Genomic DNA, 13,975 nt, shown 5'->3' with positions numbered 1-13,975 from the left:
AGCAGACAATTTAAAAGGAAATGCAACAAATTTAGTTAAAGTTAAGTTGAGGTTAAAACCTGCTCACAAACAGCATTGTACAAATCTTCAGGAGATGTTCCACTCTGAATCATCTTGTTGAATATGTCATCACATGACTTTGACAACTGAACAGTATTTTTTATTCTGCGTACCCTGTAGAAGAGTATGAATTTGTGCATATTAGGCCAGACTATCCAGATTATGGAATCCCAATTTCCCAGTGGGCAGTTCTCTGTATGGCATTTGTACTTTTGATGACTCCAATGACAATGAACAAGTATAATCAGTTGGAAAGCATCAGGGGAAACTATAGACCAAACCCACATTTTCCCAAATTACAAGTCAAACAGCAACCCACATAAGGAAACAAATTTAACAACCATCACTTACTTCAATTTGAAGGCTACCTTACAGTGTGTATGCAAGATTGCAATGGATTCTGCCCCAAAAAATGCTACTAGATCTAAACAAGCAGAGCCATAAACCTGAAAAAATTTCAATAATAGGACCTGGTTGGGACAAGCATAATCCTTACTCCACTCCAAATAAGAGTTGCACTATACGGATTAGGATATTATGCAGGAAAGCATGCCTTATGAACAGAAAAGGCAAAAGATAACAGTGTTTTAATTGCCATATGCAAGGCCTTCACAGATTGCCCCATGACACCATAAAAGGAACTAACAATATAAAACACGCATCCATAACAGCAAAGGCAAAAGAGCAGCAAACATGCATTCATCCAAAAAATTGCAGCAGGGAAATAGCCAAACAGTATATATCTTCTTCCATTAATCATAGGAAGAGAAGTATAAAGCATGCCTTCAGAGCAGAAAAGATAAAAGCTAACAGTGCTAAGTGTTAGTAAGGCATTCACAGTTTGCTCCATAACAGCATAAACGGAACAAACAGAATAAAACATGTATCCATAACAGCAGAAGGTAAAGGACAGCAAATGTCCATTCATCCAAAAAAATGCAGCAGTCAAACGGCATATATCTTCTTCTATTTATCATATGACAAGCAATATACTTCCATCAATTCAAAAACCCTTATAGACCAGTACCGTCTCTTACCCTATTCAAAAGAATATGGTTTCTAGCTTAAATAGTTATCTGTGATGAAGCACATTTGAACCAGCGCTTAAGTCCACTAATTCAAAATACAAAGTAAAATTGCTTAATACAAATAAATTCTTTCAAAATACGATTTTAAATTTATTCATACATGTAAGGTCTTAATTGCTTAAAGTTCCTCCAACAATAAGGAAAAGTACTTGGAACTTTTGGATACTGTCCAGAAAGCAATGGTCATTGCCTGGCATTAGAATACCAAATTTTGGTGCTTACAATTTACCTGGGTGATTCCAGTCCCATTCAGAATTAAAAACATCCACAAGCAGAATAGACCTCTGTAACATTCTGATGGGCAACAATGTGAACCCCTGTAAGAACAGATTAGGAACAACGGATGCATCAGACAAGGACCACTTTATCCCCACAACAGGAAACCACAGACAAATTGCTTTCAACGGCAATGTAACAGAGCCTTGAGTTCCATATTGTGATACATTTATCCAACAAGGACCGCTGCATCCTCACAACAGGAAAGCATAGGAAGCTTGCTTTCAACAGCAAACTAACAGAGCCTCACGTTCCACATTGTGCTATCCATCCATAACATTACAGCCCATATAGCCTTGCCGTGTTAGATAGATTCACAAGTTATAGAAAACATACGAAATAGAACTGTCCCAAACAACCAGGCAAAACCCACCATCCTAAACAGTCAGGCAGAACCTGCCTCCTGAACAACCAGGCAGAACACACTCAATAAGTAACAATAAGGGAAGCCGCACATTTGCACTACGTCAGACTTCTCATTGCTCGTTACGTGCTATGCTACCATAAACAGGGAGCAGGAAATGAAATGCAAAAAGGGCACAGAACCAGAAAAAGGGCTAGAGTGATTCATAGGCAAGAGGAGCATGAACATGCTTCAGATGATAAGAAACATGAACCTGCCGCCTTGCCCCACGGTGTAACATGCATGTAAAATTGATTAGTGATGTAGCCTAATCCCTGGAATATTATGCATATAAATTGACTAAAAATGTATTAACATTGCGTCAAGACAGGAATGAGAAATGAGAAACAGGTATCCCGGTTAGGTTTCTAGCAACATGTGTTACATGCGTGCTTTTAGCAGGAAGCCCTGCTACACCAGAAGAAAAGAACTAGCAACTATGGATATTCAAAAACTAACAGAAAAACCTGAACAAGCTAACCTGATCAACCGAAATAAACAAAAACCGCAGTAGCTATATTATCTAGATCTATTAAAAACCACAAACTGTGCTTCAACTCTCAAATATAAACCAGCTGGGCCTTGGCTGCCTGGTGAGGCTCTACCCCACCGATTCAAAAGGCTTGTAAAAAATGGATGAGAAGGGGAAAAGCCACATCTGATCAAACCAAAATAGTCGTAGACCAAAATAACTACATTACCTAGATCAGTTGTAAATACAAACAATCTGCTCTTCAGGTCTCGCATATAAACCAACTTGGCCTTAGTTCCCTAGGGAGCTTGGTGAGGTTGGCAGAATATTAAGCGATTCAACAAGGTTTCATTCTCTGCATGTCGAAAAGGGATGAGGCTATTTGGGTAGATTTGACAACCCTCAGACCAGTTACCTGATCCAAAGGAAGTCCATGTCAGGCAGTGAAAAACCTGACATAAGAGAAAGGCCACAATAACCACACTGTCTAGATCTATTGAAGAAAATCTAAGCTAACCATTGCTTCAACGCACGCAAACATAAATGGCCACGAAGTTGGCTTACAAAGGGAAAGTTGATAACAGTATTACCGATGGTGAGTCTCTGCTATGCCCATCAGGTTGAGATAATGGCTGAAAGTCCTGGCTAAAGATGCTGCCTCTTCCAACGTCATGCTTGACAATTCTAACGCAAGCTTCTTCTCAAGCACTTCTGCTGCATCCTCGATGCCCGCAATTCTCATGTTGCATGCGCTCTACACAGAACAGAAACCCAAAAATAACATAAATGAAACAGTAAAAACCTCAAAAATAACTTAAACGAACACCAACTCTCCCGCAAGTCTCCTGCAGACACGATAAATTTCCGAACCAATTCACAAACACTTTAAAGCCAACTAGGCTAAATCTATAGACAATTGTCGGAACTAATTTTCAAAGGTATTCAAGGTTCCAACAGTGTTAAAAGATAAATCTCAGCACAGACTCATGAATGTAAGATTCAACGCCAAAAAATTCAGCACAAAGTCCTTCTTTAAGCCATAATTTGACAGCATTGCTGATTGATTTCTTTCTGTGTAAATCTTTGAAGTTGCTAACCTGCGAGAGAATTCGTTCTCTCTCAACTTTCTCCATAAATTGCTGGCCAACCTCACGTTGAAGAACATCGTTGAGAAGACTGCCAAGCAGACGGCAGTCGTCCTCGAAGGCCTGGAATGAGATCTCCTCAGCAATATCGTCTGTGGTGTCCGTCATGACGTCTAACGAGAATCGAACCCTCAACCTCTGAACACTGAATTACACTACGCCGCAGCTCAATAGTCGACCTCCATCTCGTCCATTCATTTACAGAATGGAGAGATATTTAGAGAGGGATATTTTCCGAATAATCTTTGTGTACTAAAGGATACCGTGACTAACACTCCGTGACTGACACGTGGCATGGCCGTAAACCGGTTCCGAGGTAGCTATGGGAAATATTCTACCAATTGAGAAAAAAGGTCCAATACTTGTTTTATAAAAATTAAATAAATAAAATTGATTATGAAACAAAATATTAAATAAATAAAATCAGTTATGGAACAACGAAAAGAAATCCAATACACGTGGACCCTACCACCCTGGAGTTAGAATGTCTGAGACCTTGGGCATCGAGAAGATTTTCATTACGATTGCCACGTGGTATTTTTAATTTTTTTTCGGGGTGTGTTTACTGCTTCAACAGAAAAAATATAATCCTATTTCTTGTCGTTTATGGGGACCAATGGCTTAATTTTAAGTATTAGAATAATTATGAAATTTTATTAAAATATTTAATTTAATTGTTTTATGAGTCGGTGAATGGGGTTAAAGGAGACTACTATTTAGTGATTTTGTGTTGTAAAGGTTATTTATTCAAGAATTCGGTGGATGAAAATTCAATTTTGTTAAAGGTTGGTATGGTTCAAGATGAGTGTGATCATGGATGATTTTGATGATTTAGATGCTCTAAGTTGATTTCTCAAGTCAAAGTTTAGAGTGTGATCATGGGTGATTTTGACGACTTAAATGCTCTAAATCGATTTTTCAAACTAAAAACGAACAAAATTATTTTATGATTTTGAATGATTTTAAATATACATATTTTTTGGTCAAATTTATTTAGAACTAGAAAAGAAAATGTTGGAATTGATTTTTCCATTATGCACTGAATACTCTCAGAATTTTATGTATTTAAAAATGAATTTTAAATAAGAAAAAATATAATTTGATTAGAAATTGTTTCCCTAACCAAAAATTTCAAAATTTAGAGTAATTAAACAACTGCTTTTAAAATTTAAAATGACTAAATATTTTTCTAAAAATAAAATATTAAATTTAAATTTGACTAAATATTTTTCTAAAAATAAAATATTAAATTACAATTTTATTGGTCTTTGGGTAAGAAATTAATGTTAAGGTTATTAAAAGTATATAATTTTATTAAAATTAATTTAATATAATTATAAGACAATCAAATTTATGATATTATTTAGATTGAAATTGTGTTTGGTTTTGAACTAAATTTGAAAATTGTTTTTAATGGTTTTTTTTTAATCAAGGACAAAGTTATAGGTTTAAGAACTAAAAATATTTATGAAAAATGAAAGAGTATAATATAATTGTTTTATATTTTGGTTTTTTTCCTAAAATATAATTTTGAATGAGAATGTAAGTTTTTTTTGTTATTTAAATTGTATTCTTATTGCATATATGAATTAAGTTCTCTCAAAAATCTTTAAGACATTCAGTTACACAACTTAAATCTACAATTACAACAAATCCATATTGTATTTTGTTATTTAAACTATACTAAATGAAAATTTGCCATATTAAAATTGTCTCGAAATTAGACTTAGAAAAATGTCCAAACTTAAACTAAATGGGAATAGTCAATTGATTATTTTAAATATTGTACTTTTACTTGAATAACAATAATGACCTAGTTAGCCATAATTATTCTCACCACCGATTAATAATGAAGTTACAAAATCTCAATGCTATGAAAATTAAGTTAATGATTCAATAAATTCAATATTTTGAATGTTAATTAGGTTTATCTTTAATGCTTGGGATGAATGATTGTTATTCTCTGGCCAAGTTTAATTATTGCAAGTAACATGATAAATTTTATTACTATTATAGATTCATCTTAACCACCGATCTAAAATGAGCAAGAGGGATCAAATTTCTTCTTATTTATTTATTTTAGAGTGCAAAAAAACATGTGTAAATTTTTATTGTTTAAATTGTATTTTACATGAGCAAGAGGGATCAAATTTCTTCTTATTTATTTATTTTAGAGTGCAAAAAACATGTGTAAATTTTTATTGTTTAAATTGTATTTTTGAATGTTATAGAAACTAATACAACCACATTAAAAATATTAATGTGGTTCTTCTTATTTATTTATTTTAGAGTTCAAAAACATATGTGTAAGTTTTTATCGTTTAAATTGTATTTTTGAATGTTATAGAAACTAGTACAACCATATTAAAAATATTAATGTTGTTGATATAGCGGAAGGTTTTATAAATGTAACAAAAAAGACTATTGCAACACGAAGAATGTGTTATCAATGTTTACTCTTACGTGATTAGCCATGTATAAAAAAGTTATGGGTCAACTTTAGCTTGAAAAAAAAAAATTACTCATCATATTGTAAATGGATTGTTTTGTTAAATAAAATTTTCTTATATATTAATTTCTCCATCTAATTAGAATATGAACTTATTAGAATTGGAATAATCTCAAATCTATAGGAAATTGGTTGGTGAATAATCTCAAATCCCTAGGAAATTAGTAGGGGGGAGCCATGTGGCACGAATCAAATTTAATTTGAGAAAAAAAATAAAAAATTACACATTTTATTGTAAAATCCGTCATTTTCCTTAATAAATTTTGCTTATATATTAATTTTCCCATCCTATTAAAATATGAACTTATTAGAATTGGAATAATCTCAAATCCCTAGGAAATTGGTGGGTAGGTGCCATGTGGCATTGTCTTTGTGGCGAGGGGATTGTTGGCAAGTTGGGCCAGCGCATCATCAATTTGAATAATAAAAGGATTGAATTGCAAAAGGCTAAAAACGAGGAACTAATGGTCTCATGGACTATTTTTAGTCTCATGGACCTTAAAATATCATTTCATTAAAAGTCAATGCAACCTAACAAACTTTGTAACACACTACAACTGTTGATAATCATTAAGACTAAGCACATGCTTAGCATATTCCCTTGAGAATCACTCTCAATTAAAAGAAAAACAAAACAAAACAAAACTTCATCCACCTTAAGTTGAAATAAGAAGTCTTCAGCAATTACATTGCTTTTCTATTTAGAGAATATTTTATTTTTATTTTAAGAGGGGTGGACATACTTACACATGGCCTTCATATTGGGTTATAGAATGAGTCTCTAGACTCAATAAAGTGTTGTCTAAACATGCTACATTTTGGGGTTTTTTTGGTCGGACAAAAAAAAATTTGTGGAATCTTAATTTTTGTTGTTTAAAATGGATTCAGCACCCAGGCACTTAGATAGTGGAGAGTTTACGACTCAAACTTGTGATTAGAAGAAATCCTAGGATTTTGGAAAAATTAGACCATAAAATATATGGAAAACCCCTCCAAAACCTAGAACAAATAGACTACCACGTATTATAATGACTTTGAATCTTATTGTTAAGAGTGAAAATCCAAAATGAAACATGTATATTACTCAAATAAAATGCGAAAATATTTTTTATGGAAAAAAATCAACTTTTTAAATAAATATATTTTCTTTTGATAAGTTAAAATTATATTTATGGATGTAAGGTTTGAGGTTGTAGTATATCTAGAGAATAGTGGAGGAAGAATAAGCTTATTCAAAAGCAATTTACTTCGAAATTAAAGGAAATACTTCATACTCTATCCTCTTGATTGAAGCTACTCTTTCCCCCATTGAAAGCATGGTTAAGAATAGGTATTTCATGTATAAGAAGAAGCTATACAACATGGAATCCAAGAGGTTCCCTAAAATTGCTTCTAATTCTAGCAAAATTCCCCACCTCTGACTCAAGCAAGGCTAACATAAAGATGTCAGTCTTGGCTAAACAATTGGGGGGTAAAGGAGGAAGTTCTTGGAGAATAAGATTAATATTAAAAATATTATTACTTCCAAATTTAAGGATAAATTGTGGGAGGATAAGGAGCTAGAGGGAAGAAGGAAGATAAGGTATTATAAGGAAGTGATTAACCCCAATTTTGATAACCAAAATTATCTTCTTGTCTTGACCAATGCTAAGAAGAAAATGAACATTTCTAAGATAAGAATTATTCTCATTCAAAATCTTTGCCACACTACCCACCTTCTTGATTTGTTAAGTCAACAAAATTATGGTGATTTAGGAACACTCATCTCCCTTCTTTTCAATCATAGAAATAAAATATTAAAAAATTTCAACTAATCCTTTACTTTCTTCCAATCTAATAAACCATATTAATTATAAAAAACATTAATAATAATCATCATTTTTTATTTTATAATCAAAATCTTATTAAATAATATAAAATTTCTACTCAATTATTGTATTTTTCATTAATATTAGCATTATTGCATTATTGTTACTCTAACAATTTAATTTTTAATAAAATATTGGTACTCGATAGTCATTTTTATATTTAATTTCTAATAAAATATTGGTACTCGATATTTTTAGTGAAATATTTGTACTCGAGCGTAGTTTTTATATTTAATTTCTAATAAACTATTAGTACTCGATAATAATTTTTATATTTAAATTATTATATTTTAGGAAACACTATCATTTTATAAATGAATATTATATTTGTCTATTATGACCCATCACATAATTTTGAATAATATATTTTTGACCAATATCATGTGCAAGTTCGATATTCTATTTGTTATATTGTTTTATGTGAATATTATTTTTTTAAATTAATGGTGTATTTTATTTTATAGATAAAGTTAGAAACGCAAATGGTTGTATTTTAATAATTATATTAGATAAAGGACACATGTTTATGATGTTATTGTTTTGTAGGAACTAGGTGTATATAATTTTTTTGTTTGTGGAATAATGGATTAGTTTTTGTGATAAGAGGGACCAAGATAATGGATTAGTTTTTTGTGATAAGAGGGACCAAGATTTAGTGATTTGATTACTAAATTTTAAAAAGGTAGAGACCAGTCATGTAGCAATCGAGACCAGTCATGTAGCAATGGGAGTATTAACATTTATAAAAATGTGCATTCTAAACTGTAAAAAAAAGATATACATGTTCTATTTTAATATTTTGATACAAACATGTTTTAGATATTTTATTATTTTTTTTCATTATATGAATTTATAATAATTGTTAATAAAATTAGTATAAATTTATTTTAACTTTGGATTTATTAAGTGTTGAGAAAGATTAAACTTCTCAATATGCAAACTTATATTTTAGTGTAAAACTTTGAGAAGAAGTTTACTCTTTGAGAGATTTGATTGACTTGGACATTTAGTAGTTCCAAAATTAAAATGAACTTATATTGGTTATTAATAATGTTATTTATATCATATATAAATTCCATGCTTTTAGAAATAATAATTTTCTTATTTTTATTTTTACTGAAAATTATATAATACATACACATATGCATTTAGCTTTTTTCTTTGACTTGGGCCTGGAGTCTGCCATAAAACGATGTATGCTTGGATAAGAGCTCATAATTCTCGAACATAAGGAAACAAGTTAATGGCTCAAGACCCATAGGCATTTGGCAGGCGTGAAAGTCTACCCCCTTATGGACTACCAATGGGTAATTCCAGTCTATCCCCTTATGGACTACCAACAGGTAATTCCAGGTGGTGTAGTTTTCCTTAAATACCAACATTTGTGGATAACAGCCAGTGATGGTCATCCTCATTAATGGTTTGACAACTAAGTTATGGTAGGTTTTCCCACTATTAAAAAAAACAAACAAACAAACAAAACAAAACAAAACATTTTTCTTCTTTGACATGTTTAATTTTTTTGTAATTAAATTTTTTAATGTCATATGCATTACATTGATATTATATAGAGAAAGTGTTTAGGAAACAAGTTTATTATAAATATTAAGTTTTTATATGTTTATTAATTAAATTTAAATATGAAGTTTTGAAATATTATGGTTACAAATATGGATCATAATTATTTTAATTGATATGGTAAAATAGATCTTAATTTATAGCTATTATTATCATTTTATATATAAATATTCTTATTTCTAATTATATATTTATTAATTGAAGATTTATGCTCTGCGAATTTTAGGGTTTCTTCTGCATAGCCATACATGTGCAGCGTTGCAAGAGGGGGCTCTACCCCCTCCTTTAGCCAGAATATTTCAAGAGTTCATAATGATTCTGGAACTACTAGTATTCCCCTTCAATCTCCCCTTGTCTTCGACATCCTTTTCATAGAGAAACTAGGCGAAGTGGGATTTCTGGGTTTGCAACGAAAGCCCCACTCACTGCATCCTAGCAAGTTAGAAATCCAAGGCTTTGCATGTTAAAAGTGGTGTAGGATCCAAAATATGAGGTTAAATCTGGAAAGATCGAAGAATATATCCAATATATGCAGGATCACGCTCTTATCTGCAAATTCATTGGATTATGACCCTCTGAAAAGTCTTTGATTAGGTGGATCTGAAACAAATGACACTTGCAATGTCAAATAGAGTTGGAAATAGGGCTAAAAGGATTCCTCACAGTCATTTTCTCCAACTTAGAAGACAAATCGAGGGATTTTGAAGGAGGACCATATTTTTTAACAATGTATGGCTCTTCATGTGATTTTGGAAGGAGACATATAATCCAGAGAAGGATGACTTCCTTGCTACCCTAGTGTGGGTACGACTCTTTTCTCTTCTCAAGGAATATTGGGAGGAGGAAACCCTGGAAGGCGTCAACAATGTCATCAACCACTTTTTCAAAGTATCAAAGGCTACTAAGATAGGGAGGTACACTTCATATGCTCAAACCTATGTTTACAAGAATATATCCCAGCCTCTTCTAGCCTCCATATATATTTATTATCATGATAGTGTTTGGAAGTAGTCTTTATATTATGAATATGTTCTCTTCAAATCTAGATGTTGCTATGGATACAGACATCTTATTAGCAATTGTTCGATGAATACTAAGGAATCACCTGAAGAACATTCTTCTCATAAAAAGCAAGATGATTTGGGAAAATTCCCCCAAAGAAGAAGAAATATGAGCCCGCAACGTACCTCAAATCTTGACGAGCTCCTTAGGTATGGAAGTACCTCAAATCCTAACCAACTCCTTAGATATGGAAAGTACCTCAAATATTGACCAGCGCCTTAGATATGGAAATAGGTTTGAGTCTCTCCCCTCTCCAAAGGAGTCTCCAGAGTAAAACAACATGTAATCAAGCATATTATAAACAAAAGGAAAATCCCATAACCCTCCATTAAATCCTACAGAGCATATGACAAAATCTCTTAAAGAGGACCAGCAAAATCCATTACCATAGGAAATCGTTAGCACCCTTTCAAAAGAAGATGAAGTAGAAGCACTGCTAGAAGATATGGATCTTGATGATCCATGATTGATTGCCCTTGCAGAAGAGTGGCATGGAAAAAATATGAAGGACATACTAACTCATTAGGCTAGGGTTATGTCAATGCCTATCTTTGGAACAAGGAAAAATACCAACTAGGATCGAGTTCTTCTCAGTCCAATCTTGGGGTTCAAATGAGGGATTTCAAGGTGGTCTCCATGCAAGACAAAGTAGCTAAAAAGCGAGGGCGTAAGAGCAATAAGGCATTGATCCAAGAAGACAATAATCAATTAGTCAATTGAGGGAAAATCTTGCCAATGTCGGAGATATTCCCCCCTTGAAATCTTGAATCTTCAATAAGTTCTCTATGTAATCATGATTATCATAGTCAATTTTTGATTGCGTGTTATTGGTAGGCCGCTTGCTAGTATGAAGAACCCCCTATATTTTGCCCTCTTTAAAAAATCCAAGATATATGTGAATTTTCTTATATATATATATATAATCATGGTATGAATATGAATCATCATTATCTAAAAAAAAAATAAAAAATTATTGTAATGTGCATATTATGATTTTTTTAATTGTTTGTAATTTTATTAATGAAAATAAAATTACAATCTAATAAATTAAATTAAATAAATTTATTATTATTATTATTTATCTTTTATTACTTATTAAGTTAAAATATTTATTAACTAACAAAAGAATGGCATGGAAAAGATGTGAAGGACATACCAACTCATTAGGCTAGGATTTTATGAAATGTCTATCTTCGAAACAATGAAAAATACCAATTATGCTCGAGTTCCTCTCAGTCCAATCTTGGGGTTCAAACGAGGGATTTCATGGTGGTCTCCACATTAGACAAAGAAGCCAAAAAATGAGTGATCTGAGGGATCAGGAAAATTCTCAAAATCAAAAGTGCTTGAAATCGCTCAAAACCAACACTAGATCGTAGTGCTCGTTGTCCTAAATCCAATGCCACTTGAATTGCCTCAAACTGACATCGTATGCTCAAGGTATTGAGTTCTAAAGTTTTGGCCAAACAACTAAAAAGTCAAGCAGTACGACTGACTGGGCTACTGATTGGGCAGACTGTACACTGATGTCAACATCTAATTAGGCATGCACAATGAGTGGTATGGACCAATCTGATGTTGTCATATGGCAGTACCATATAGGATTGGATGGCGCATTGTTATTGGTCGAAGGTTTTGGTACGGGCCAATTACAGAGTGACACGTGGCCCAATCCCAGGGTGCCACATGGCACTCCGGGAGAGGCCAGAATTTGTTACGGAGACTGGTCGACCCCATCGGAGTACAACATGATACTTCATACCAACGAACCGATGACTGAACCAACAAACCACGCTAATAGTTCTTAATAGTTATGGCAACTCGGTTATAATTAAATAACAGTAGTTGGCGCATTAACGGGAAGGGCAGGGCACTTGGCCCCAGCCCCTGGTCTTATCGGCACCCATATGACTATGCAAAGGAGTTAGCAGAGGGGGCGAGGGTCGTTAAGCCCTAGCTCCGATTCTATCAGCGGCCATATGACTAGTACTGCAACGAAGGGGGCGAACCAGGTGACACTTGGCCCACAATGACCCTCGGTTCCATGAACCACTATGTGATCATATGTCGAGACAGAGGGAGCAGAGTGGCAGGGGTGGGTGGTTAGCCCTAACCCTCGACCACATGGCGTTAATGTGACCTTGACCAACACGTAAGGTATATTGGCGCGGTTAAGGAGTCAACAATTTGCCCCTTCTGCGGCGGGAATTCCACCGGTGCTAGGTGAAATTTTCGCTTGACGATTGGCAGAAAGGCAGAAAACGTATGATGACTAGCCAAAATTGCAAATTTGCAAAACAATTAGCAGAATTTGTTCAAGGAAGCATAACTTGCTCATTTTTTAACCTTTTTTAGCTCAAAAAGAGCCTAGTTGGGGGTTTTTGAGCATTTTGAATCCATTGGCAGCACTATTTTTGCAATTTGACCACTGTAAACTGATGTAATTTCAGATTTGAGCATATAATTTCAAAGGCCTAACATTGGAAGCTCGACCGGAAGAAGTAGCCCAAGAGGGGTGAACTTCATTATCAAATTGTTTTTTTGTGTTGTTGTTCATGGTTCATTTTTCTTTGTTTTATTTATGTAAATTGAGTTTAAAAGCACTAAGTTTATGTACTTTTGCAACTTGATCCATTGCCCACAAGTCTTAAACTTGCTTGCAAATTTTTAAGAAACCTTCAAGCTTTTAATATCATATCAGTTTGGTATCAGAGCATGGTTGTTTTGAAGGTTTGGATGTGATTGCAAGTGTTTTCTTGATGCTTACAAGGTTAAAGTTGAAAATAGGAGAAGGAGTGCTTGAAGAACCAAATACTCAAATTGGTTCAAGGAGGTCACAAACTCCTTAAACTCCATTTGTCATGGCACATGAAGGAGGACATGAGATGATGTCTGAGGATGAGAGCGCTTTCAGAAAGGTTTTCTATGACATGTCCGAAATGGTGAACATTTTATATGAAGAGAGGACAACAAGGTTGCACAAAGAGAGTTCAAATCAACCAAAAGGTAATGGTGGTGATGGGAGCCATCCTCCACCTCCACCTCCTCCTTTACCTCCATCTTCACCTCCATTCTCATCTCCTTCATCTCCTTCACATACTCCTCCAAGGTCTCCAAAAGGACATGTTAAGTCTCCTTTGTTCAAACTTGATGCCAAGTTTGAATTGCCTATGTACAATGGGGAAGTAAATGTTCAAAAGTTGGATAATTGGGTTTGACTGATTGAAGTCTATTGTAGGATTCAAAGGATTAAGGATGATGTGACTAAGATCCATCTTACTTCTCTTCGTTTGGAAAGTGCAACTCTCATCTGGTGGGAGGCCAGAACTCAAGAAGACTTGAAGAAAAGTGGTAAAATTATCTCTTCTTGGAATGATTTTGTAGCTGCATTAAGAAGGAAATTTTATCCATTAGCTTATATGCAAAAATCAATTATGGATTGGAAAAATTTTAAACAAGCTAAAGGTCAGAGTGTTCAAAGTTACACACAAGAATTTAGAAGAAGAGCTTTCAT

General features: G+C 33.5%; 1 protein-coding gene across 1 annotated transcript in view; it reads right to left on the bottom strand.

The window, feature by feature from the left end:
* The window catches only part of LOC149255805 (phosphoenolpyruvate carboxylase 4-like), an 82,811-nt gene extending 79,146 nt beyond the window's left edge, over window positions 1–3,665 (bottom strand). Inside the window, 3 exon segments of the mRNA XM_089460579.1 lie at window positions 60–174; window positions 2,890–3,053; window positions 3,397–3,665. Of these exon segments, the coding sequence (XP_089316705.1) occupies window positions 60–174; window positions 2,890–3,053; window positions 3,397–3,552 (435 nt within the window). The 5' untranslated portion in view covers window positions 3,553–3,665.
* Window positions 3,666–13,975: the final 10,310 nt, after the last annotated feature.

The sequence above is a fragment of the Pinus tabuliformis genome, chromosome 7 (genome assembly GCF_031772625.1).
Source record: "Pinus tabuliformis cultivar Carrire ecotype Pingquan chromosome 7, CPIR1, whole genome shotgun sequence".
Taxonomy (NCBI): domain Eukaryota; kingdom Viridiplantae; phylum Streptophyta; class Pinopsida; order Pinales; family Pinaceae; genus Pinus; species Pinus tabuliformis.
This window is presented reverse-complemented; position numbering and strand designations above follow the sequence as displayed.